The following is a 27,740-nucleotide window of genomic DNA, read 5'->3' as shown; positions in this document are numbered from 1 at the left end:
TCATCTTTCCAACAACCCCCAAAAGTGTTATTCTCATTTCACGAATGAGGAACTGAGGCCAAGGGTTAAATAACAGCGCAAGGTGACATAGCTGGTAAGTGAGGGAATCAGACTTGACCTCAGAGCCTGAATTCTTAAACCCCATGCCATTTAGCATTACTGTATCTGCCTTCGATGAGAGGGCAGATATAGGGCTTAAGTCCTACAAATAAAGTGTTTAGTTCAGGGCCCGGAAGCGACAAAGGTTAGCTATCATCATTACTTTATAATACCCAAACAGAGAATCCTTTCCATATTCTCTTCCCTATGCAAATCCCTTTCAGGTAAATCTTCAATCTTTTTTGGGTCCCCCACTTCTTTCCTGCTGTAAACACACATATTGTCCTCCAAATGAATCCTAGGACAGTCGCTGTAATGCCTGGGAAGCTCTGCTGGGGTAGATCATACCTGAAGAAGGCAAAGAGGAGAGAGGACAGGGGCTCCAGGATTCTTGGGAGAGGGGTGATGAAACCTGCCTCAAAGAATGCCCTGGTAAATAACAAAAATTCAGTGGAATAAATTTGAAGATCCAATTGGCTTCGTTAAACCATTCATGAATTAAGCAGCATCCTATCTGGCAATAGGAAGGAGCTCCACCAAGCTGTAAAGAAGGAAAGGTTTTTAAGGGTGGAAGAGGAGTGGACAATGGAAATCACTAGAAAAGAATGCATTTGTTTCAGGCAAGGTTGCCTTCCTAAGGGGACTAGACAAGAGTCCATCAGGTTGGTTATCTCATCAGTACTGACCAGGTGATTCCATGCTGACTGGTTAAGGGTTATATTCCTGGGGGTGGGATGTGGTGGGTGTTGAACCTGCAGTTAGGTTAGGTATGAAGTCTTGGTTTTTTGATGTGGGACTTAGCATAAGTAACTTCATTTTGGGCCTGCTATCTCCTTAACACCCTTAAAGAGAAGCCAAGTTCAAGCTCTTTAGTATATAGTATTCAGTATGTTCTTCCCGTGAGTAGTTTCCAGAAGAATGGGGAGGCAGGGGAAGGGACTAATGGGGGTGTCAGACAAAGGGTGGGGAGCAGCTATAGACCTGAACATTGGGGATCCTTTCTTGCCAGCTGGCTCACAAATTTTTTGGAGGCTTATATTGTATTTGTTTTCACTATTCACTGTTGAGTTGGATGTAGAAGTCAGTCATGGAGGGAAATGAGCACTTTGTTGGCAGGCAGCATGCGCAGTCCCTGGTATTTATTTAGGCTCTGGGGTCAGGGAGTATGTAGCTGACCTAGGTGAGGGGAGGATAGGGCAAGGATGCAGGTGCTTAGTGGTGGCCCCTCAGAAGCGGAGCTCCAGTTGTCTCACAATTAAACGTTGGAAATGGTGAATTTACTTAGCTTACTCAGGTAAAAAAAAAAAAAATTTTTTTTTAAAGGCTTGAGAGAGAGAGAGAGAGCATAAGCGAGCATGAGGGGCAGAGGGAGAAGCAGACTCCCCGTGGAGCAGGGAGTCCAACTTGGGGCTCCATTTCAGGATGCTGGGATCATGACCTGAGCTGAAGGCAGACTGATCAACTGAGCCACCCAGGCGCCCCCACGTAAATGAAATCTTAAAAAACAAAACAAAATGAAGTGGACAATCACCACCTTAAGTCATTTGTAAAAATTAACAAGAAGTGAATTAAGAAATGAGGAAAGTTTTGATTAAAAATTCTCCCACAAAGATAATGCTGGCATTCCTTCTCGATCAACAACTGTTAACTTACTCAGCTTTCCTATACAGATCTTCCACAACTTATTATTTTTTTAAAGGTTTTATTTATTTATTTGACAACAAGAGAGAGACAGTGAGAGCAGGAACACAAGCACGAGGAGTGGGAAGAGCCCGATGCAGGCCTCCATCCCAGGACCTTGGGATCATGACCTGAGCTGAAAGCAATGCTTAATGACTGAGTCACCCAGGCGCCCCTCTTCCTTGACTTATGATGATAGGTTTATGTCCTAAAAAGAAAAACAGTGTACGTCGAAAATATTGTTGAGAAAGTATTGAACACACCTAACCTACCAAACATCATCGATTAGCCTACCTTAAACACACTCACAACACTTATATTAGCCTATTGTTGGGCCTAATCACCTAACACAAACCCTATTTTATAATCAAGTGTTGATTATCTCGTAATTTATTGAACACTGTACTGAAAGCGAACACAGAATGATTGTATGGGTACAGAATGGTTATAAGTCCATTGGTTGTTAACACCTGGGATCAGGTGGCTGACTAGGAGCTGTGGTGGGGGCGCAGGGTAGGGAAGCATGGATTCACATTCAAAATTTGAAGTAGGGTATCTACTGAATGTGAATCAGTTCTGCACCACTGTAATGTCGAAAAATCCTAAAATCCTAAATTGAACAATCTTAAGTTGGGCATTGTGTGTACTAAAAAGTTTAGAAAAAAAAATGGTGGATGGAAGAAATGAAGGACCGTGGAGGCCTTGGAGGGGAAAGCAAAGGTCAAAGCAACTTCAGGCTAAAATAAATCAATTACTGAGGTTCAACCTCAGTTTTCAAAGGTTTGCCCACAGGGCCAAATTACAAGGGTATAAACTTTCTGGGTATGATGCACATTTACCAAGCTGAATGCTTATAGTCATTGCCATTTGAAGTTTTTGTTGTTGTAGTTGTTCTTCCATTTGAAGTTAAGATCCTCCAAACCATTTGAAATTTACCCAACACTACGCAGGATCTCTTGTGTTTTTGTCTTGTACTGCTTTTCAACTCCTGAAATACTGAACTTTTTGATGTCTATCCAGCCACGACTGTAAACTCTTTGAGGGACATAGCTATATCATGTCCCCAACCCCCATTCCTCACCAAAGGGTCACAAGGAGCTCAATTAACCTACGGAATCTTTAACACTTCCATTTTTTTGAATGCCCTTGGGATATGCATTCTGTAAATGGACACTCAACAGGTTTATAGTAAAAATCTAATGGCTGAGAGCCCAGCCAGTGTAAACACATTCTTTCTAAATCTGCATGTATTTTACCGACAAAAGATTGCTTACATTCAGAGAGGGAAAAGCGTGCATTTCTTTTACAGTGGGTTATAAACACTAAGAACAGAAAGTTCTCTGGATTTTATGCCTTATCAAGGTGCAAAGCACTGGGTGATGCGGCCTTAGGGCTCCTCCCGCAAACCTGAACACGACTCCCAATAATATGCCCAAAGTCACCCCTAGACCCCCTCCTGCCCCGTGCACTTCGAACCCGGATCTCCCCCCCCACCATGGACACCTGCAGTTCAGGGTTGTCGTCCTGTATCAACGTCCACATTGCCATGCTATAAACCAAATGCAAACTCAGGGCTCCTCCGAAGGGCAGACCCACAATGAGAGGAGAGGAGCAGCAAGCACAGGAGCAACCCCAGCAAGCGGTCAGAGCCCCCTTTCCCAGAGTTCCTTTCCAAAGACAAGCCGAGGTAGCAAAAGCGTTGTACTTGGCAGAACTGTATGCCCAAGTGACGGGCGCATAAAGGGCTAGGGACGTTCTGAGCCAGGTAGCGAGGTCACAAACTACGCAAGATGATAACAGTCTACCTCGCGGCCCGGTTATAGTGTGCCAGGGAGTATGTGAGCGTGTGAAATTGGCTCTGGAAACTGTGGCCGCGGAGCCCGGCCTGGCCTGGCCTCCAGGGCGAAGGGAAAGTAGGTGGCTTTGTTCCCGGAATGTGAATGAGGGAGCCGAAACCTGGCTTTAAAAAGGCAGCTTTCCGCGGCGGAAACGCGACATCTCCGTAGAGGCTTTGGCAGCGCGCGAAACTCGCCATTAGGTTCCCAAGGCCGAGCCAGCCGCGGCGCCGGAAGCCCGAAGTGGGGACAGCCTGGCTGGCCCGTGAGCAGAACCGGGAGAGGCCTCTGCGCCGGCCTGCCGCGTCCCCCAGCCAGCGCGGGCGGGCCCACGCGTCCGCCACTCAGCCGCGCGGCCAGCACAACATTCCATTTAAAAATAACACCCACGTGCGCTGGTAAACAAGCGCGCGCGGCTAGCGCGCCGCGCGCCCCGGGCGAGCCAGCACGGCGCGCGCCCGCCCTCCTCCCGCACGTGTCTGCCTGCTCCGCCCGCGCCGCTCGAGCGCCGCTCGCTCTCCTCCCCCTAGGACGGCCGCGCTCCGCCCCGAAGCCCGGAGTCCTGCAGCTCCCGGGCCCTAGCGTCCCTCCGCTCTGCCAGGCGCGCCCCGCAGGGTGCTCTCCAACTTTCTTCCCCCGACACCGCCACAGCGCGGCAGGACCCATCGCCCCAGGTCGGCTCCCCTTCTCCCCTCCCCTGTCTTCTCAAGTCCTCCTCCTTTGGACTCTCCCTCAGCGCGGAGGATTGGCTTCTGGGTCGCTTGAGTCTCTTTCTCCTCTCCTCCCTCCCCTCCTTTCTTCCCTAGAATTTTACTCGATTGTTTATTATTTGCTGGGGGGCGGGGGCGGGGGGCGGAGAGGGGTGTCTGGGGCCTGGAGACTGGTGGCCGTGGCCAGTCAGCGCGCGGCGTGGTTTGACGAGTAGGCGGCGCAGCGAATGGGGACGCGGCGCAGAGCACCCCGGTCACGCGCGTGTGGATACAATGACATCATCTGTTTGTACGCGTCGAACTAGCTTGGTGCAGGGGCGGGGCTTCACGTCACTTGAGTGACGGGCCCTGCGCAAAGCCCGGAGCCTGGAGTCCTGTGGGTGGGCGGACTCCCGAGTACCCTGGGTTGGACCTTTTTGTGTATTGGGTTGTTGAGGAGCGAGCTTTAGATTCTGAGATATCACCAGTGACTTAGAAGGATTTAAGAAAAAAGGGGGGAAAAGATATTTATGAACCAAAGTGGATCGAGTTTTGGTGTGCGTGTCGCAGGTAGTGCATTCTTAGCGCACAAATGAACAATTTAGACACTGACAGGATAAGGACTCGTAAGATGTTTGTCTAAACCTAAAGAAGTTATCTTTTTTAAAAACTCAAAAATGCACAAGTAGCCGTTCTGGAGTCATTTACGAGTTAGAATCAAATTATTCCCCATTCCTAAACGCAAGAGCAGATTTTGAACAATTATGAATGGGAAATAATTTGCATTTCTCCTGAGTTAGTTACACTTCTCCCCTTCTCTGCCGTGAAATCCCTGGAGAGTGAACCACTGCGTCGGGCGTCCTAGGTTGAGAGACTCGGCTGCAGACCTCTCGGTGCCCGATCAAATCTGAAGGCATCAGTTTATCGAAGTCCTGTAAGGCACCAACATTTTCGCTTGTATTTCCACGCTGTGGTAATCCCTGCGATCTGCGGTCAGCATCTTATCTCGCGTGTTACCTGGTGTCCGGTTTCCGGTTAGAATCGGACACCAGGGCGGGCCCAGAGCCCCGGGGACGGACGCGCCCGCCGGGGACCCCCCCGGTACCAGGCGCCCTGCCCGGAGTCTGAGAGGCCACGCGACTGCGCTCGTGGAGCGTTTGGGTCTCTAATCTCCCCCTCCCTTTTCTCTTAGGCCAGCGCCGCGCTTTGTTGTCGTCGAGGCCCTCGGGAGGGAGGGGGAGCCTGGCGGGGACGGCTGCGGGAGCCCGCCCGGTCCCGGCCCGCCGCGCGCTCCCTGACACCCACGCCCGCAGTCCCGCGGAGCCCGGCGGCGCGCGCGCGCGCGCGAGCCCACATACACACACATACACACACACACACGCACACACACGCACGCACACAGCACACCCGGGCCTGCCGCCCAGCCCTCCCCCTGGGCGGGGACCCGCCCGCCCGCCCGCCGTCAGTCTAGGTTGAGGCACCCTGCGTGTGTCTATAACTTTGTGCTGCTGCCGCGGCCGCCCTGCTCGTGGAAAGGAGGAGGAGGAATGTGGAAGGCGGCGGTGCGCAGGCTGACAGGCGTTTCCTCAGGCGGGCTGCGGTGGCGGCCGGAGCGCCTCTCCTTCGCCGAGGTTGCGCGCCCCCTCCTCGCCGTGCCCCGGGTCCGCGCAGAATTGTGCGTCCTCCCCCCTCGTCCCTGAAGGGAAGGAACTGAGGTAGGCGCCGGAGCTGTGCAGCGGGGCGGTCGCCTTCCCGGTGACTCCGGATCTGCTTCCGAGCTGGGCCAGGCGCTTCCCTTTTCCCTCCCCGTGACTCGGTGTGCGCGCCCCCCTTCCCTCCCGTTAGTATTTTTAAAGGACTTGAGTGAAGGGGGGAAAACTGTCAAGATGGCAGCAGCGGGAGCAAGGAGGTGATGAACGTGCTGGTCCGGGTTTTCTGGTAGCCCGGGAGACTTGGCGCTTCCTGACCTGTTGGAAGATTTATGTTCCGACTTGCCCCCTCCCCCCGTCCTTTCCTGGGAAGGGGGTGGAGGGTACAGCGCCTGCGGGCAAATAAACCACACAGACCCCCAAAGTGGTGGTTCCTGCTTGGCTCGGCCCTTTGCAAACACCCGCCGCGCTGTGCCCCCCTGCTTCCCGTCTTGTCTTTTTTCTGGAAGTGACAGGAGCCAGTCCGCGCTCGGACCTACGTTCGTCCTCCTGGCCCGCGAGCGAAGAGGGGAGAAGGGGGCTGCCCGCGCTGTCCCCGGACTCGGGCCCCTCGGCGGGGAGAAGGGGATACAAGGGGGCGCGGAGGCGGCAGGGCCGGGGACCAGGAGAAGAGCGGAAGACGCCACAGACTTTGGCTGCGGCGCCGCGGGAGGCACTTGAGCGGGCCGGAGCGAAACATAAACAAACGCACGCCCGCCTGGGCTCCGACCGCGGCTCGGCTGCGCCAGCGCTGGCCGCTGCGCGCTTTAAAGGCGCGGCTCGCGCCCCTCCCCCCGCCCCCGCCCCTCCCCCTTCTTCCCCGCCCAGCCACCTAGCCCAGGAGGGACCTGCAGTTCGGGCGGCCCCGGTGGCGGGGGGAGGGAGCTGCCCCGTGCGAGCCCGTCGATTTGCTCCCGGCTCCCCCGCGGCCTGGCCAGGGGGCGGTGTCTGCGGCGCCAGGTTCGCGGGACGCACGTCTCCAGGTCTGCCTGTTTCTGGGAGGCGGGCGCCGTGCGGCGGAGAAGCGGCGGTGGCGGGCGCGGAGTCGCGGAGGACTGGGCTCCAGCCCGGGATAACCAACTCTCCTTCTCTCTTCTCTCGTGCTTCCCCAGGCGGCGGCAGTAGCGGCAGCGACTCCTGGGAGCCCGAGCCTTCGCGGCGCCCCCGTCCCTCCCCCGCCGCACCCCGCCCCGGCGCGAGAGGAGAGCGCGAGAGCCCGAGCCGCGGGCGGGCGGGCGGCGAAGATGGCAGAGGCACCGGCCTCCCCGGCCCCGCTGTCTCCGCTCGAAGTGGAGCTGGACCCGGAGTTCGAGCCCCAGAGCCGGCCGCGCTCCTGTACGTGGCCCCTGCAGAGGCCAGAGCTCCAGGGGAGCCCGGCCAAACCCTCGGGTGAGACGGCCGCCGATTCCATGATCCCCGAAGAGGAGGACGATGAAGACGACGAGGACGGCAGCGGTAGGGCCGGTTCGGCCATGGCGATCGGCAGCGGCGGGAGCGGCGCGCTAGGCTCCGGGCTGCTCCTTGAAGAGTCGGCCCGGTTGCTGGCTCCCGGAGGGCAGGACCCCGGCTCCGGGCCAGCCCCCGCGGCAGGCGCGCTGAGCGGGGGGACGCAGACGCCGCTGCATCCTCAGCAGCCACTGCCGCCGCCGCAGCCGGGGGCGGCTGGGGGCTCGGGGCAGCCGAGGAAATGCTCGTCGCGGCGGAACGCCTGGGGGAACCTGTCCTACGCCGACCTGATCACTCGCGCCATCGAGAGCTCGCCGGACAAGCGGCTCACTCTGTCCCAGATCTACGAGTGGATGGTGCGCTGCGTGCCCTACTTCAAGGATAAGGGTGACAGCAACAGCTCTGCGGGGTGGAAGGTGCGTACCCACCTTGGGCAGGCGGCCGGACCTGCCGGGCCTCCTGCGCAGTGCGAGACGCGCCTTCGATTCGTCGGAGCGCGCCTGCAGGCGCTGGGGAGATGGGTTGGCACCGAGAGCCTACGCTGTGAGGTTTCGGGGGATCTCTGTGACCCCCAGAGGAGGGGAACCTGGGGTCGGCCACGGAGGGTAGGGCGGGGAAAGGAGGCTTCCAAGGAAGCCTCGGGCATGGGCAGGTGAGGAGAGGGGGCGAGGGATACCGGCGAGGGAAGGACTGGCGGACGGGAGTGCATTTGTTGGATTCCTGGGACGACACAGACGAGGTAGGTCTTCCGCCAACTTCGAAGTAGAAATCAGCCGTAATGGGGATGCGGGAAGGGCTCTGCGGGTGCAGTGAGAGGATGTGGGGGAGTGCTTGGGACTTGGTGCCCGCAGGAGGGGTTGGATTTGTGGTTTCCAGTCGGTTACAGAGCATGGTCGTTGTCACTAGCTGGATGAAAACCCTTGCGTCGAAGTTTCTGGCTTGTGGGTGTTAGTTCCCACAGGCACACCGATCCCATTAGAAAAAGCAGTGCTAGTAAACCTTTTCCTGGCTGAATGTCTTTCCTTGCCTGTGTTGACACCTTTATTCCTTAGAGATGTTTCTCCAGGAAGCCTGCCCCCGAACTTGAGATGTTCAGAGCCCTGGAGCGGGCCAGCCCTGCGGCCTCCGGGCGGACCAGCCACACCTGCTGCTCTCTTTGAGTCTTGGACTCTGGCGTGGTTTGAGGCCGGATCCAGGTCTGGAGGACTGAGGCCTGGAGCTTCACCTCGGCCCTTGGCAGAGAGGTGTGGTGTCAGGGCTGGGCCGTAATGGCTTCTACCTACCAGTGAACCAGAAGAGAGGCTCCCTACTGTTCCTTTTCAGCCTCTTGGGGCACTGGACACGTGGTAGGGAGAGAGGTGTGGAAAGGCCTATGATGTAATGACTTCCTGCAGTTGGGCATCCAAACAGATTAACTCCTGTGCCCCTGCTCGGCTGCTGATACCCAGCTGCTTTGCTCTTCCTGCACCTCATCCTCCTAGCCTCTTTCCCCAAGACATGAACGTGTCTGTACCAGGCAGAGGAGTCCCGTACAGTTGGAGACACATATGGCTTATCAGTTGCTTCTATTTGCGAGTTATCTTTTTTTTTTTTTTTAATTAATGAGGTAGTTCCTTCCTCCTTCAGTCCTTTCTTTCAGGGTTTTTGGGGGAGCCCTGCATCTTCCTGGGTTCCAGTAGGTGTATACAGAAAGAACAGTTTAATTTTTGTGGAGAACTGGAACACAGGAACCTATATGTGAAAAAAACTAGAGAATTTAGTGTGTTGAGTTTTAATTTGCTTTATTTAATTTAGTTTTTTTTATTATGTTAGTCACCATACAGTACATCATTAGTTTTTGATGTGGTGTTCCACGATTCATTGTTTGTGTGTAACACCCAGTGTTTCAATGCAATAGGTGCCCTCCTTAACACCTATCACCAGGCTCATCCATTCCACCTCCCCCCCAAATCCTCAGAGTTTTAATTTGCTTAAAAAAAAAAAAATGAAAAACCTTACAAACAAAGTATCTGCTTTGTTGTTGGTTTTTTTGTTTTTGTTTTTTTTTTTCAAATTTCTAATGGCTCCTATTGGAGAGGACTTGTTGAGATACATTAAAAGCAAAACGTGTGCTTTGAAGTTATTCCACATATCTGTCTTCTTAAATGACTGCTGACATTATGAATCTTACATTTGATTTAATTTTATAGCTTTGCAAAGGAATGCCAGTTGTGTGATATGAGGGCCATTTACAGAAAGCTTGAGCATGAATTCCTTTTCAAAGCAGTGCTACTGTGATATCTTTTAAAACTGAGTTTCCAAGTGAATAGCAAATTGTTAATACCAGGGTACAGTGTCAGGAAGGGGTGAGTTTCAGGGTCTAAGAAAATGGATATAGGCGTTTGGAATATTTTTCATATTTCTCAACTTGAAATTAGTCCTGTGTATTTTGAGTTTGATGCAGAGAATCTGCTAGTTAAAAGTTAGTTAGCTAACTAACTTTTTTAATGTTGGAAGGGTTTTCACTTTTCCTTTGATTTTTAAGTTTACACAAGTAGTTTAATCCCACAAATAACATCTCTTGTTATTGTAAAGAGAGTAACCGCTTAATAGCATTTGATTTTTTTTTTTTTTAATCTAGGTGGGAAAGTAGTATTACCAAATGTAGCCATGAATTGTGATTTGGTTAATTGTATTTTCATGTAGCTAGTGGGACTTGCAATAGAGATTTTGGGCCTAGTCCTAAATTTTGTGGTTTTATGTCCTTAACCTTTTTTTGGGGGGGTCTCATGGTTTCTTTTTCCTTCTCTGCTATCTCATTTCTCTCTCTCTCTCTCTTTTTTTTCATTGAAGTATAGTCAACACAGAGTGTTAAATTAGTTTCCATTTCATCTCCCTTTAAAACTTAGGAAATATTGTAAGTTGAAACTTAAGCCTTAGTATGCTTAATACAGGACATAAAGTAAAATATTTTTTTATTTTATGTAAGTAGAATTATTTTTACTTTAAGATTTTACATCAGTTCTATTTCTCAGTATCATATGGCACCTAATCCTTGAAGACTGTGGGGATATAATTTAGTTAAAGAGTTTTTGTAAGATGACCTTCATCAAAAGATGCACCCATGCAGGAACTTCCAAATCTTTGATGATGAAGAAAGCCCTTTGAAACTGGGGCTGGTTTCATATTCCGATTATGACTAATAGCCAGCCTTTTTTGTGCTTGTGGTTTAGTGGGGGTGGAAGAAGAGGGAAAAGGGAGAGGTCAGGAGCTAATTGTGACCCATTTCCATGCGTCCAAGTTTCAGGAGTCGATTCCTATCATGATTAGTCATTTTGAGAGCATGCTTGTGCATTTAAACCACACTACTTTCATTCTGAGTTATGCATTAGGGTTTTTAACTTCTAAAAATGTCTAGAATTCAGGTTTACCTCTCCTGGTCCTGTGTGCACAATGGTACAGTATGCAGGGTTTGGGCCTAACTTCTTTTGTGGCTTTTTGGGCTATTACATTATGAGATCCTGTCACCAGAATTATCACCCTAAGATTAGAGGATAAAAGAATTAGAAAAGAGGCCTTGGAGATCAGAATAAGGACTAGTGGTTTGAAGCCCTGGTTGCGTATTTGGATCACCTGGGAGCTTTTTAAAAACTATCCATATGTAGAAAATTGGTTTTAATTGGGTGGGTCTGGGGCTTAGCATTGGTGTTTCTTTTTTATTTTTGTTTTTTAAGTTTCTCAGGTGATTCCGACATTGAGCCAGGATGAGGTTTGCTGAGATAGTTCAACTCCCTTATTTTATAGGTGAAGAATCTGGTTCTTTAAGTTAAGGACTTTTCTAAGATCACACAGCTAGTTAGGTATTTAGCTGTAGTTCTGGAGATTTTTATTCTTTATCACCCTGTTTTCCTCTTTAAATTGACCAGTTTTTTAAAGGGTTTTTTTTTTTTTTTTTTTTTTTTTTACTAAGTAACAGATAGTCTTACATAAGTGGAAGATGCTTTCCTGCAAAGCGTATTTGCCTCTCAGTCTAAAAACGTTTTGGTTATTAGTTTAGCATCAGAAAGAGGAATATCGATGGAGCCTGATCGAGTTTATCACATTTGTATAGCCATGCCGTCTGTCAGTACCCGTACTTAGGAACTACGAAGTGATAAAGGGGGCAGAAAAGATAGCGTTTTAACAAGAGGAGGAAGTTCTTGGTTCGGGTTCTAGGTTTGTCAGATACATATTGTGCCAGAGAGAGAGGTGATGGCTATCTCACAGATTCCCTTACCTCAGGCATTAAAGTAGAAATGAATAGTCAGATGTGGTTAAGAGGGGAAAAGGTTACATTTCCTTAAATTCAGATTAAGCTTATTTGCGCTGCACCACCCCTAATTAAACTGCTCTGTTCTCTCGGTTCCTCCCATTGTGGGGCAGACCTCTAGGATTCCAGGGTTTACCTGTTAAGGCTTATTTATCTCTCTCCATCTCCTCACACCCCCACATTTCCCGGGGGATTAGGACACGATTACATGAGGCAGCCCTGAGTTTCTGTGCTGTTTCTCACAATTTCACAAATGTAGGTTCTCGTGTGTGTGACGACTTCTGCCGCTGCTCCTGTGGAGGGTAATTCGGCAAGAGACGATGTCTTCTTTCCTGTGAGAATGTGTGCTCTTACAGCTTCTCCCCAGGGTAAAGAGATGAGGGCCCCCTGCCACATAATGCCTGCTGATGTTCACTGGTCTTTAGATTAATGCATCCAGTTCCTTCCCGACAATACTGGATTAAGAAAATGTGATTTTAACTCCAACTCTGATTTTAAAAAATATGTCTTTAAAATTTCAAAATGACAAAATTGTGGTAATTCCATGTTGGCTTGTAATTTTGGCCTCGGTCACCTCTTAGAGTAACTCACCCAAGGGCCCGTTATGGTCGTGTGTAAGGAATCTGTCTTCTGCTTGGCCTATGTTGCCAAAATGCTGTTTTGTAATTTCCTTTGGCAGTACTGTCTTCGTCAGTGATTCTCAACGAATAGACTTCCTCTTCGTACAGCAGCAGTACACTAGGGGGACTGTTTTTCCTCTTTTTCAAAGCTGTGTCATCGACCTATGAAGTGAAGAAATTGGCCCTTTTTAACTTTGATCTGTGAGCCCTATGTAGCAGAGAGACTCTTTAAGAAAGAAGCTAAGTGTTTGTTTTGATATGTTTATCTCCTTAGAAAATGAAATGAAACTATGCAGACTTATTTTTAGGAGATTTTAGGAGGGTTCTATTTTAAGAGAATGACACCATAGAAGAACATCTTGTAGTTAAACTTTTTTATATGCATGATTCTTACTTAAAACCTGCAAGATATTTTTATTTGGAAAATTAATGAAGAGTCCTTGTCCTACCAAAAAGTCATTTATTTGGTCTGGAAAAAGCTTAGCAAACACCGTGCATCCAAAGATCTTCATAAAAATGCAAAGGTAAGACTGTTTCAGGCATACATTCTGGCAGGGCACCCTACTTACCCACTGCCTATCAAGATTAGATTCCCAGAGCTAGAGAGAATATGGAATTTATTTTATTTTCATATCTTACCCATCTTGCCTGGGGGGGAACAGACTCGATCCGATTTTTGACTTCTCATTTTGCTCCTGACCTTTTCCTGTATCACAAGTCCCGAAGAGCCACTTTGCCTTCTTGCTGCTGTAGAGGGAGCTCAGAATGATACACATCGGTGGATTTTATCTCTAGATTTCTGTAGGTGTATGTGGATTAGTATCAGCAGACATTGTAGCTAGTATACAGTAAGTGACTACAAGTTAGACAAAACCTTTTTACCTGTTTTCATCACATGCCCTTTTATTCATTCTACAAATACTTACCAAAGGCATTCCGCTCACAGGGCATTCTGCTGGGTCTCAGGGATATAGTAGTAGCACGAGGCAGATGACGTTCAGTTCACAGGATTCAGGTTCTGTTGGAGGAAGACAGAAAATAAACATGCAAATCTGTGTTCTGTGAACTTGTCATTGTTGTTTATTGTCTTTGCCTTTTTTTCGTGTCTGTACTTCTGCTTTCCTCGATGCTTCAGCTCTCTGCAGAGGAGTTACTGGCAAAAGGCAAAGTTGGTGTTGAACTCTGGCTTGGAGCTGGTTTTGAATTCTCTGCAGGTCGTCTTCAGCTTGCTTTGGAGATGCAGGGCCGCTAGAGCATGGCTCCTGTAGTTTAGGTCTGTTTGGGAGAAGCTGGGGCTTTCCCAGGGCCATGTGGATTAGAGCACACCTGTGGCCCTAGCCTGAGTTGGGGTCTCCAGTTCTGTCTTGTGGGGCCTGGTGTAGGACTGGCCTCCCTCTGGAGTGGAGGTGGAGCCTCGATGCAGCTGACTCATCCACATTGCTTCTTGCCTCAAATTTAGAACTGAAAGAGGTTTAGGAGATCCATCTAACTGCTTCATTTTACAGGTGAGGAAGCAGGACAAGAGCATGTGAGCGACTGGCTCAGGAACCTGCAGCTGGCAGCGATGCAGCGAAGAGTGTGTCCGCGTGAGCCCTGGGCAGCAGAGTTCTGGCCTGTCTGCTGTTAACCATTGTGGTTTCACAGCTGTTCTTGTCAGTGCCTCCATTTCTGCAAACTCTTACTTCATTTGCTCGCTTCTGCTTCCCCTCCTCTGTCCTTTAGGCTGGCTCATGCAGGAGTAGCTGTGTTGCTTTTTTAGCGTTCTCCATCAGTGTTCCCAGCTAACCTTGCTGAAAAAGCCGTCTGTCTTAAGCCCACCCCACCCGACCATGCCAAACCCGGACTCCCACCTATTTCTTTTGTCATTTTCTGTGACTCCTGCATATTCCCAAGGACAGTGTAAGAGCCTCCAAAGCATGGAATATGTCTACCAGACAAAAACATTTCTGATACTCGGAGCTGTTCTTTGAATCATTATGTCCTCGGCCCATAAAGATAGCCTTGTTCTGGGACTCTGAGACTGAAAGGAGATGATGTGACTCGGGAGTGAGGTGACATCATGTGTAGAGTGTTTTGGATACTTGTAGCTATGAAGTCTTGGACCTCCTCGCATTAATGTTGATAGGATATAGTATAATCATAAAAGGATGCTCTGCCATCCAAGGCATTTCTTGCATTGTCTTGTTTCCTCGTGTTCGGAGTCCCTGAAAACTTCATTAGTGCCAGTCACTACCCATCACAGAAACTGAGGAGAACCTTGATCTAGGAATGACTTCATTCAGAGAAAGTTGAAATCAAGTCTGTTTCCTGTGTGTACCCCACTGATGCCACGTCAATATGCACTGTTTGGAAAGGGTCACCATAGGATTGTTCAGCCTGAAATTCACTTACCACTTCTTACAGGAGCAGAGCTGCTGTGTAAAACTCAGTTGCCGACGATGTTCTGCTTTGGAGGCAGAAGTCCCAGAGGTACTTGGAGTTTTTTATCTGCGGATTGGAAAATGAAAGTCACGTATGAAGGAGGAAGAGACAGCAAGCACTCTCTGAGTGGATCTCTTCTGGGCCAGTGTGTAGCTCTTCTGAGTCAAGAGTTTTCTAAATAGGTGGTTTAGGCTGTGATTATGATAGAAGACCCCAATTCTGATGGCATCATGACGCCAACAGATTCAGTATCTTTAGTCATTTTATCCTTAACCAGACAGCCTTCACTTCTTCGTATCACAATTTCCCCAGTTGGAAAAAGCAGTAGCAGGCAGCCATAGAATATTGTGATGTATCACTCCTCGATAAAACACAAGTGTATATGACTGGTGCATGTTTCAGGCTGGGATTTTCCAGGGAGCGTGCCTTTCACTTTCTACTCAGACTTTTTTAGATTTTAATCTTGGGACTTTTTCTTTGCAGTTTGTCAGTTACCATTACGAGATAACATAACGTGAAATGGACTAACTTCCCTTATGGGCTGTGGTCCTTCTAGTAATTGCCTATGATGAAGAAGCCAGGTTATCTTCTAGGGGATCATGCCTGCGTATCCAGATGCACCCGAGTCCTGCCGTGGAGAGGTGCACACAGAGCCAGGAAAAGTGGTGGCACAGTTGTAGGGGGCAAGGCCGATGCAGGAAGTGACTCCTGCTCCAAACAAATGCAATGCATTAGCTTTCCTTTGGAGTAAACCTACGCTAAATCCAGCCTATGGCAGTTTTTAGTAGTTGTTTGGAATTTTTTATTTCTTTGAAGACCTTTGCGTATGTGTGTTGGGGGAGAATCCGCATCATATCTTTCATTGTGTTTTAGATGTCTAGTGAAATTAATAACTTGGCTCCTGAAGCCATTGATAATTCACTTTAAATTCAGAGCCAGCAGAGGGAGTACACAAGTCTTAAAGCTCATCTCAAGTATTTTTTTCCCCTAGAAAGCTAAAATAATACCTTGATTAAAATAAAAAGAACTATGATATATCGTGCTTTCATGTAGGTTTATATCCTCATTAGAAAAGGATAATTTGGGGAGGAGGCTGTTAAAAACCTAAGGTAATTTTTTTTTTTAAAAGGAAACCTTGGTCTTCTGCGACCCATGCTCTACTTTCCATCCCCAGATAGTTAAATGAAAGCACTTGTAACTGAAAAATATCCTTCCCTGTCTTTCATCTTTTTTGCTGTTCCATTCCTGATAATATATGTGTTTATATCTAATACCAGATTTTTCTATGTCAAGTGTCTGGGCCAGGGGACTCTTGTTTTTTTAGTGCTATTTGGAATGGGACTTTTTTTGGGGGGGTGTGTGTGAAGATTTTATTTATTTGAGAGAGAGAGAGTACATACATGCCAATTTGGGGGTTAGAGGGAGAGAATCTTTCAAACAGACTCCCCACTGAGGGTGCAGCCCATCTTGGGGCTTCATCCTGAGACCCATGAGATCATGACCTGAGCCAAAATCAAGAGTTGGATGCCCAACCAACTGAGCCACCCAGGTGTCCCTTGAATAGGATTTTTGATATTTTCCAAGACTTCACAGTTTCCCACTGTTGATAGAAAGGCAAAAGGTACATTTTTTGCTAATTAAGATTGGAAGTAGTCCACTGGTGATTATAACTTTGAAATTTTTTTGATATTTCTGTAATGCTGTGATTTGTCATCTCCCATCACTTTTTGGTGGTGGTGATGTATTTTATTTATTTATTTTAAAAAATTTATTTGTTTATTTGGGAGGGGTGAAAGAGCTTGTGTGTGCCTGTGTGTGGTGGTGGGAAGGGGCAAAGGGAGAGGAAGAGAGAAACCCAAGCAGACTCTGGTGATTGAGAAGTCCCATCTCACGACCAGGAGATCATGACCTAAGCCCAAACCAAGGGTCGGAAGCTTACGTAACTTGGCCACCCAGGTGCCCCACTGTCATGGTTTATTTTAATTTGGGAGTTGTAGTGGGTTGAATAGTGTCCTCCCAAATTCATGTCCATTTGGAACCTCAAAATGTGACCTTATTTGAAAAATAGGGTCTTTTAAGGGGTAATGAGTTAAAATTAAGTTGTACTGGATTAGGGTCGGCTCCAAACCCAATGACTAGTGTCCTTATAAGGAGAGGAGAGGACAACTAAGATGCACTAGGTGCTGAGAAGCCTGCATGGAGACTGAGTGATGCGGTTACTAGCCAAGAGTACTGGCCATTGCTGGGAGCCACCTGAAGCTAAGAAGAGGCTTTTAGCCTCTTTTAGCCTCTTTTAGCTTTTAGCCATGCTCTCCCAGCCTTTAGAGGGAGCATGGCCCTGCTGACAATTTGATTTTGGACTTCTAGCCTCTAGCTAGAATAAATTTTTGTTATTTGAAGACCCTGAATTTGTTATGGTAGCCTTAGGAAACAGACACAAAAGCATAGAGATGGAAGAGAGGGACAGGCAGGTTTGCAGACAGAGGATAAGAATATAGAGTTTTACTTATTTTATTATTGAGGTATAATTAACATATAACATTGGTTTTAGGTATACAACATGCTGTTTCAATTTTTGTGTATGTCACAATATACAGCACAGTAAGCCTACTTAAGGTCCATCAGCACACAAAATTACAAATTTCTTTTTTCTTGTAATTAGAACTTTTAAGATCTAGTCTCTTATTTGACAACTGGAAGTTTGTACCTTTTGACAACTTTTACCCATTCTGCGAGCCCCCCCCCTCGAATCTTTTATTTAGATTAAAATGTTAATCATTCACAGGTCATTTAAAATTCTACTTCATTTGGCTGTGCAGGACAGAAGGGAGGCATGAATTCACCTGATTTCTCAGAATTACTAGAACTTGTTCTACTCTCTTCTATCCCATTTCTTTTCTTTCTTTCTTTTTTTTTTTCCCCCAAGATTTTGTTTATTTATTTGACACAGATCACAAGTAGGCAGAGAGGCGGGGGGGGGGGGGGGGGGAAGCAGGCTCCCCACTGAGCAGAGAGCCAGATGTGGGGCTTGATCTCAGGACCCTGGGATCATGACCTGAGCCGAAGGCAGAGGTCTTAGCCCATTGAGCCACCCAGGGGCCCCTTCTTCTCTCCCATTTCTAATGTGTCCTGGGCTCCCCCCTCATTATACCACTCCCCCTTACTGGATTTATTTCTTGGCCTATTTCTTAAAGCTGGTGGAATGGCTGTACTTGTGGAGTGTGGGCTTGAGGTTTATAGTAAGCCCATGAGTTCTGGCTGAGAGTTTTGGTCTAGAACAGCCAGTCTTTGAAGGAAAAGAGGAGCCTACTGTCCTCAGCAGAAGGGTAGTGTTGAAGAAGAATCCTTTCTTTCCTGCCATGACCTGAGGGGATAAGGTTCATTGTCATTGGTGATGGTAGTAAGGCTATCCAGAATCTCTCTGGAGTCCCTTCTGCTCCTCCTAGGCTTGGTTCAGGGACTTTCAGTCTCTCACACCTGAGGCTTCAGGCTTATGTCTCCTCTGTGTACATTTATGTCCAAAAAACCCAGCTGTCCTGATGAAGCATGGAACACAGAGTGGTTGTCCTCATAGACTACTGACATAAGAATAGATGAACAATGTAGATAGTACCAGAATGGAGCCATATATTTGGTTGCTTGATGTATATCAAACAGAGCAAATGATGTTGAAGAAATACATCAAAGACATTGAATCAAGTAATTTGATGTCCATAATGGGAAAAAAAATGATCTTGATACCTGTCTTACATAATTTGGTGTAATTGACACAACTTAGTTCATAGACATACCTGCAAAAAGAAAAACAATCTAAAAAAAAAAAATGAAGTAGCAGCAGATACTTTCTAGGTACCTGGTAGGTGTTTGGGTTGAATTGTTCTGAAGTATTTAGGAATCAAAATTGTGCTGGTTCATCTTATATTCAAAATGATATTTTTGGGAAGGGGAGCCAGGATGATTTTTACAATAAAAAGGAGTCTACACAACCACGTTTTCAGGCCCAGGCATAAGTAATTATAACAATAGTAGCTATGATTCATTGAGCAATGGGCATCAAATGCTCAGTTGGGTCTGATATTGTTCTTGCATGGTAGGCTTTTCAGTGTAAGTCCTGATTTAAAGACCAAGAAATGGTTCAAGGAATTATTTGGGATCAGACTTTTCTTTGACTCTGGAGCTTTTGCCTTTTCTGCTATGCTCTACTGCCTCCTAGAGTGTGGGTGGGACTTTGGGTTGGGTGGGGGATGTACAACAATGAAATTAAATAGCTGTGATTCATTTGGCTGGAAGGGTTGTGTGTGTTTTTTTAAATTTAGGTAAATTTGACATGTAACACTAATTTCGGGTGTATAACATAATGATTCACTACTTGTATAATATTGCAGAATGATCACCACAAAAAGTCTAGTTAACCTCCATTACCACACATAATTACAGAAATTTTTTTCTTGTGATGAGAATTTTTAAGATTTACTCTCCTGGCAACTTTCGCACCTGCAGTCCAGCATTATTGACTCTAGTCACCATGCTGTATTCTCCGTCCCCATGACTTAATATAACTGCAGGTTTGTACTTCTAGAAAACAGTTGTCATTTTAAAAGTTGCCGTGTGCCACATCTTTGCATGTATTACCACTAAATCCTCATAGTAATCCTCTGGAATAGTGCCGTCTCGAATGCTTGTCTGCCGAGATGTGGCCGACTGAGGTAACCCTCTCTGTGTGCTGCTAGGAGAGTGGACTTAGACCCATGATTTCGGCTCCTTTCCTTGATTTTATTAGCTAATAACTTAAGAATTGGGTCTGTGACTGGCTTTTAGTGGGAGAGTAGAAGAAATGGCATGAGAATTCTGTCAAAAACCTGGTTTGGTGATTCTCATTTCTGATAGTCACTTCCTTGCTTGGTCATGGTTTACTCTGGGTCAGATGCAAAGTGTTGTTACATTTAGTACTAATAGAGTGCTGCATAGTATGGAGACATCCTTTGGGTTGGGCTCTTATCTCTGACCAATTTCTGCTTTGGGAGAACAGGGCATCTGTGCCTCTGTTATACTGTAGGCTTCAGGTAGGTAGATGAATGGAGACAAGACCACCAAGAAAAGCAGATTTCAGGGGGAAAACAACTTGTAAGAAGTTCCTGGCAGAAGTTTGCCTGCTGAGTAAGGTCTCGTGACTGAAGTATTAAAATATTTTGTGTGGTGGTTGACTCTTTGCAATGTGGTTACTGTCGGCTTTAAAGGTAGGTAGCTTGCCAAGACAGAGACAGAAAATATTGCATGGTGCATGGTGCTGTCTGGGTTAAAGTGTTTATCTCTCCTGAAAAGTTTACTGCTTTTATCTTTAAGGTAAAGATATGTATGGGTAGGACCTAAAATGATGGTTTTAATTGGCTAGGGGAGTGTAGTGCTCTGTGCCCTAAGATAAAACATGGCTAGCAGAATACTAATCCTGTGTGTGTTGGAAAAAACTTTGGAACTCTCATTTCACAGTAAAGATAGGTGAGTTGTGTCTGGATAGTGTCCAGAAGATAGACTGAGACACTATGATAAATGTGGAGCAGGTCAAATGGTTCTGCCTGATAACTGAGTATAGCCAGGGTGCTGGGGAGGGTGATGGGCCGGGAGGCGGTTGCAGTAGAAGGTGGCAGTGGCCACAGTGGACTTTTAAAGATACAATTCTGGGTAGAAAACTGAAGTTTATGGTGGGCATAAAATTATATCCAGTAGAACTTGTTAAATGTCTTGAAACTGGTACGGCTTCAGAAAGATCAAGTGGATAGTTGAGTCATCAATTCACATAAGTCAAATCTCAAACTGCTTTTAGGCTGAAATGTCCTAATAACTGATTTTTAAGATGATATTTCTTTCATCATAAATTATCTAGATAATTGCCTCAGCTCCATATTTCATATTAAGCTCAGCTGAGTGATGTTTAACGCGTCCTGCTCAATTCTTCTTTTCTTAAGTTTTAATTTTAATATTTTTAAAAACTTGATACATTTTAATTTTTTGTAATACTGTAATGGTTTTATAAAGTAAATCTCTTTCTCTAGACCTCTCTATTAGAAGTTGTTCTTCTCATAAATTGTTTAAAAACTTTTTAACCTAATTTAAAACTCCATGTTAGTGTAGATCTTCTAGAGTTTTTACCTCGTAGGATAGCTGTCCTGGGACTTCTGCCAGCATTTATTTCCATATCAAGGATTTGTTTTAATCTCACCCTTCATACGTTTGCATCTATTTTTTAAAGATTTTATTTATTTATTTGAGAGAGTAGGAAAGACAGAGCAGGGGGTGAGGCAGAGGAAGAAACAGACTCCCTGCTCAGCAGGGAGCTCCATGTGGGGCTCAATCCCAGGACTTTGGGATCATGATCCCAGTGGAAGGCAACCACTTAAATGACTGAGGCACCCAGGTGCACCCCATTTGCATCCTTTTTTTTTTTTTAAATTAAAGATTTATTTATTTATTTTTAGAGAATGTGCAGGTGTGCCTGGGCATGCAAGCAGAGGGAGCAGCAGAGGGAGAGGATCCCAGGCCAACTCCCTGCTGAACTTGGAGCCCAGGCAACCCAGGGTTTGAGATCCTGACCTGAAATGAAGAGTCTGATGCTCAACCAGCTGAGCCACCCAGGCACCCCCATACGTTTACATCTTTGTATTGGGTACCCCCCTTTTTGTCAACCTCCCAGTTGATAGAATGAGAAGGGGTGAGTCTTTATTCACGGTTTCCGTACAGTCTCATTAAAAGCGTTAATTTGCCATGTGTGCCTGCACCCATCTTGCAAATAAACAGCAGACCGCAGACTAAATTTTCAGTAAGATAACTTTTTAAAAAGTAAACGTTGAAACTTTGAGCCCAAACATTCTGAATTTGTTTAAAAGAGTAGTGAGCTGTTAGATTAGGTGTACCGTTTGTGTAACCCTGAGGAGCCCAGAATGGGCGTATGAAAATTGTGGGCCTGATTATTTTAAGGTTCTCTTCGAGCTGATTCCAGGGTGAGTGTGCTTGCTTTGGCACACTTAGGTTCTTAGGCTCCTGATAGATAACTTCCTAGGTGAGCTGGGATAGTGTTTCTTGAAATTAGTGGCCTAGATCAGGCCTTCTATCTCCAACCCTGTCCAATAAAGATAAGCTTACAGCCTTCTGTTTGAATAGGTGCATGTCCTCTGCTGAACTGAATATCTAAAGCAGTCCTGCTAGTCTTTTCCCTTTCCAAGAAGGAGCCTTATTTCAGGCTGCAAGTCTGTGTGTTCTGGGTCATGCTTTTGGCTTTGCCTGAACTTCACGTTAGTTGCTAAGGTGAAGTTTGGCACTTTGACCATAGGTATCATTTCATAGGGCATGCTTCAGGAGGAGGGGAGAGGTTTATTCTGATAGTCTCAGAATCAGGGAATGCTTTGAGTTAATTTGTGGGTAATTAGTACTGAATAACTGAAGTATCATATATGAAATTAGGAAAGTTAACTTGCAGCGTTAGTGAAAACTATGGCTTCTAAATTGATTTTAAAATAATTAACAAATGGGTGTTTTTAATTGAAAATTATAGCTCTCATTTTTAAGACAGATTTATCCACATTTTAGTTTTCTAATCAGATCAAAAATTTTAAATTGATGAATTGATTTTAACTGTTAGCACAGTGGAAATACATCTGAGTTTTTGTCACTGGGCTCCCAGTGTTTGACCTGTTTGTTGGTGTGAGCAGAGATAATTCTACCTGATGTCTGTCTGTGTTACCTGTTCTTGAGATTCTCTGCTCTGTCCATTGACTACCAATACTGTGTTCTGTTTTGTGTTCATCATTCTGCCTTAAAGAGGATCATAAAGCCTTCAAACATTTTTTTCCAGCTTGTTAAGTCCTGCATCTATGTTAGTCAAGAAGGAAGAGAAGAAAATAACTTGGTTTTATCATCTGAATCACATGATTTTACAACTTTGAAAACTCCTTTGTCAATGTGGTTACTGGGAAGATAATTTCAGTTATCAAGTGCTCTGAGTTATTTCAATTTCCTTCCTCTTGCGTCCCCTTTAAAAATTTTTTAAAAGTTTTGTTCAGGGTGGTAGATTTTCTGGCACACGATTTCCAAGTTGAACCTTCAGATGATTTGTTTGTGAGAGGTTAAAGCTGTTTGCCTCCAGTCCCTAGTTACTAACTCTTCTTGGAAAAAAAAAAATTTTTTTTTGTTATAAGGATTTACTGATATGTCCTTTGGACTGTTACCAAGTCTTTGACAAATGTGGTTCTTTGATCATGTAGCCATTTCTGATTTTTGAACCTGAAACAGCCAACAATCCTGTTGATTTTTAGATCAGTCTCAGAATTTCAGAGCCTCAGTTTTACCTGTTGTTGTCACTCCCAGCCACTCTCCCATTCTTTTTTCTTTCCTTTTATGTCATTAGACAGTATGTAAAGGGGACACACTACCCTTCTCTTTTTCCTATCCACCTACCGTTTCTCTGATCTTTCTCCTACATCAGTGATTTTCAGCCTGGCTGCATTTGAGAATCACCTGGGGAGCTTTGGAAAACACCTGTGTTTAGGTCCCATCCTGAAACAATAGGTTAGAATCTCTAGGTATGGGGCCTGGGCATCTACATTTCTTGAAGTTCTCTGGAGGTTACAGTATACAGATAGGGCTGAGAACCATTGTCTTAGAGAAATGAAATTTTGGCGGTGGAAGTTATCAACTGTTTTAGAATTGACTTTTAGACCTATTTCTACCCTCTCCTCCATGGGAAGATTACCAAGTAGAGTTTGCTCCCTGGGAGCGCCATATAAAAGAGTGCTGTCTAGTTAGGCTCTAAGAGAACAGTTGGGTTTCCAAGACAAGGGCATCGTTTTTCAACTGTGTTTAACTAGGATTTCCTCCTCTTCTTACTTTTATATAAATGAATGTGGTTTCTTTAACATTTCCAACTCCCATCTATTTTTCTAGTTTCCACTGGACCCTAGTTAACATATTTTAAAGTTTTCAGGAATTTGTAAAAAGAGATGGTGCATGAGTCATGTTCAAGTCATTGCATGAGATTTGAACACTGAGACACATAAATTTACTGTTCTTTTGTGCAAACTAACCTGATATCCGGGGGCGGGGGTAGGGATCTACCATATTCTGACGCATTAAGCTAGTGATTCTCCAGGTGTGATCTCCAGGTCAGCTGTATCAGCATCACCTAGGAACTTGGAAATGCAGATTCTTGGGCCCACCTCAGGCATACTGAATCAGAAACTCAGGACCCAGCAATCTGTGTTGTAACAAGGCCTCCAGGTAATTCTGCAAGCTGAAGTTGAGAAGCCCTGCTTAAAGTCATTTGCTAAGACTGGAATTCCTCTGGTGACAGATTGGGAGTCAGAAATCAAATTCTCATGCCCCCTGGGCTTCAGAACCCTGACAAGAGTGGGAGAAGGTGAACAGCCATCTCACGGTGATATCTGCTGAAATGTAACAAAGGTTGTAGCCCCTTGGGTATTGTAGACTTGCCACAGATCCTGGATGCTGTGTAGTTTTCTGTACAGGGCCGGGACACCAGCCTCTCTCCTGGATGTCCATGATGAAGGAGCTGCTCAGGTACACAGAGGATGCGAAATGTTTCTCCCGCTGCACGTATTATGTTCTAAGGATTTGCATTGAGGTTGGATTCTTGTTTTGTGATCTTTTCCCCTTGTTTGTTTTGGTCTTTTGGGAACATTCTTAGTTTTAAGACTCGCATCAGACAGGGGAGTAGTCACAGTGACTCATCCACAGACAGACGTGGGACATGTGGGAGAAAGATAAGATTAAAATGTGCTGGGTGTAATCGGTGTAGAGGGTGAGTGAAGCAAAGAGGAAAGTGATGCAGCTCTCATGATGAGGTCAGAGGCGACGCTGTGGTGAGGAGATGGCTTCCATCTTGGCTCACAGTCCTACAAGGCACACAGCCTCTCCCACAAGGTGAAGCCAGGTAAAGATCAAAACAAGTTATTCCTGCTGTCAGTATCATTGGATTCTGTAGTCCATTAAGCTGGGCCTCATGATCAGCCATATCAAACATAGCTGATGGCTTTAGGAATATAAATAGTGCAAAGAACAGTGGGTTGGCCGGACTTGGAAGTTCATTTCAGGACCTCTTAGCAGCTGCTTCAGAACGCTCCCTGAGATTCATAAATACTCTTAAACCTGACACATTAAAAAGAAACAACAACACGGGAATAGTTTGTATTACAAATTCTTCTGCTGTTGGTATCATAGCTTTTCCTTCAAGAAGCTCTCTCCAAGACAGCAGGGCTTGGATGCTAAGCTTCAGAGGGACAGTGATCTGAGGTGTCTTGCTGGGAGTGGGGAGGCCAGAAAAGTTTCTTTTTCTCAGATTCACCAAGATTCTTGAGAAAGATCAAGAAGGCAGGTTCAGACGTTGAGTTATCGGAAAGTTCAGGCAGTGGTAGAGAGAGCTGCATCAAGAGACTTCTGTCTGGAGCCAGTATTTGGAGGATGTCCTGAATGTGCCATGCACACTGTGAGCAGCATTCCGGGTTGGACCGCAGGAGATTACTAGGGTGTTCTAAGACCAGAAGTCAGTCAGATGCAGCTGGTGGGGTGTTTCTCAAAGCTGTCACTGCTCACAGATGAAATGTGTAAACGTGTGAATTCATTTCCATTTTGGTTTCCCAAAAGGATGGGTCATTGCTTCCATGTTTTGGGGGCAGGGAAAGGGGAGTATCTTGAAAAAAGTCTGGCATCAAGGATGCATTTACAGAGGAGCAAAGCCCCGTAAGGAGCAGTCAGGCGCATAAGAAAAAGCCTGCCTTGCAGCAGTCTAGAAGTCTTGGCTCCCAGCCCAAGGATCAGAAGGATCTGAGTCCTTGGCTCCTGTGGCCCCGATCTGAAGATGGTAATAAGGGACATCTGTCTGCTTGACCTCTCTTTTAAAATCCCCTCTAGGAGGCTGTAGAGGAGGCCTTTGGTTTTGAGAAGAAGGTCCCTGTGCCCTGACTTCTATATGCTGCTGAACTGGGGAGAGTTGACATTGACACTGGAAAGCTTTTATCCCTTCCCCGCAAAAGGGGCAAAAACCAGTATATCTTCAGTCTGCATTGGTGTGAATTGAAGTGATACGTGCAGTCTCAGCCTTAGGTGTAGCTGTCATTTTCTTGTCTATAACTAAAAGCTACTATTAACTGAACATTTGTTATGTGCCAGATGCTGCTAAGAGCTTTATGCATATTAAATGCACTTCCTCTTAATAGGTGAGGAAACTGAGGTACAGGATGGTTGACTTGGCTAAGACCATATGATTGGCAAGTGATTGAGGTGACATACCTGCATCAGTATGTCTCTGCTTTGACTAAATCAACTCTAAAATCAATGATTCAGCCATACTTTAGGGATCTTTGATTTTATAATACTGCCTGAGACCTCATTGGGCTGTTCCTCCTTACCGCATCTCTCAGTGGGTTTAAGAGTAGAGAAAGGAGGGGATTTTGCATGATCTTGTGTTAAAATTGAGACAGATGTGTTCTACCTGGCCAGTCACTCTTGCAGAGCCCATGAAGAACAGACTTGCGTGTGAGGTTGGAGACAAGCATTCATATTAGACCCAACAGACTTTTTTTTTTTTTTTAAAGACTTGCACTCCTGTGAAGTATAATTATTCTTAGGGATGGGAACTCTGCAAACTGCCTATTTTCTCCAGGCTGCAGAGCAGATGTAAGTGATATTCCGTGGCTGGTGACCCAGGTCCTATTTTGCAGATGGAGAAGTGAGACACAGAGATGCGAGAGGACTGTGTTTTCTCTCCTTCTCCCCCCGGGAAAGTGGAAGCAGCCTAACTGTGTTCCCCCACCTGGTGAACAGCTACATCTCCGTGGCCTGGCTTTGGAAGCCAGTGGATCATTTAGGCCTAATTTTCCTTCGAGCCCCAGGGTATTGTGTCTGATGGTTTAAGAAGGTGACCGGAAGTAAGCAGGTGTTGCACGATGGAAGCCTGAGGAGGAAGAGGCTAAGTTGTAGTGGACATGGGTGATTACCTGATTGGCAAAGAGGGATCTAGGAGCATGGGTGATGGCCCAGTAAAAATACCTGGCAGAAGCTGGAGGGAGGGTGGTAGTTGTGTTGATTGTGAGGAAATACTAGGAGCAATGGCCAGGTTTGGGACCGTTAAGCTATTATGTAATTTCTACAAAGAACATTATCAAAAACACATACATACTTTTGCTTAAGTGATATCATCAGTGAATACATTTTATGGTTAAAATGTAAACCGTTTCTTTTCAGTCTGTCATGGAACCATAGAGACTCCTTCGGGGAGAAAAGGGAACCATAGCTGTTTTTATTCTGGAAGGAAAAAGAGGAAAGCAAAGTTATTTGTGTTTCTGGAATGATAAAAAAGTAATAATGTTCTGTGTTTTGGTGTAGTGTCTTTTAGGGAGTTCCGAATTCCAAATAATTTTTTTCTTTGTCAAAGTGGGAGAGGCATTCTGTCTGTAAACCAAATCTCCCAAAGTCCCTGGTGTTTGAGGGGCAAAGGAATGAGAGGAGAGGAATAGGAAACCGTATGTGCCATCTTTTTCCTGTTATCACTCTGTCCATGAAAAATAGTCTGCATTTTGCTGCCAAGACTTCGTTCAAAGAACCTGGTTGTCTGGTATTTCTCATCTGCATGAAAAATAAAGTGTCTCCCTTTTTTCCCAGAGATTAATGATAAATATAAAATTTCTCAATACTTTAAAATAGAGGCTGTACACTCTCTAAGAAAAAGCCCTAAAAGCAATTGAGGCTATTTTTTGAATATTTATTACACAAACAGAGTTTTCACTGTCATATAGAGACAAAATATTTTCCTTGCACTTTTAACCCCCGTGAAAAAAAAGGAGAAATCAGCCTTTGGTTTGGCATAGACCATTTATTTACTAGCTGCTAAGCAAGTGCCTGCCAGCTGCTTTTAGATTAGAGGGACCCTCCTAAATGTCTTGTTTTCCAGATGTGGGAAGCAGGCCTTC

At 45.9% G+C, this 27,740-nt stretch overlaps 1 protein-coding gene across 1 annotated transcript in view; it reads left to right on the top strand.

The window, feature by feature from the left end:
* Positions 1–5,935: 5,935 nt before the first annotated feature.
* The window catches only part of LOC111158279 (forkhead box O3), a 119,392-nt gene continuing 97,587 nt past the window's right edge, over positions 5,936–27,740 (top strand). The window contains exons 1-2 of the mRNA XM_022520209.1: positions 5,936–6,018; positions 7,104–7,853. Of these exons, the coding sequence (XP_022375917.1) occupies positions 7,236–7,853 (618 nt within the window). The 5' untranslated portion in view covers positions 5,936–6,018; positions 7,104–7,235. The remainder of the gene's footprint in view (positions 6,019–7,103; positions 7,854–27,740) is intronic.

This window comes from Enhydra lutris, unplaced genomic scaffold, assembly GCF_002288905.1.
Source record: "Enhydra lutris kenyoni isolate GAN:26980312 unplaced genomic scaffold, ASM228890v2 scaffoldscaffold58, whole genome shotgun sequence".
In the NCBI taxonomy this organism is placed as follows: Eukaryota; Metazoa; Chordata; class Mammalia; order Carnivora; family Mustelidae; genus Enhydra; species Enhydra lutris.
This window is presented reverse-complemented; position numbering and strand designations above follow the sequence as displayed.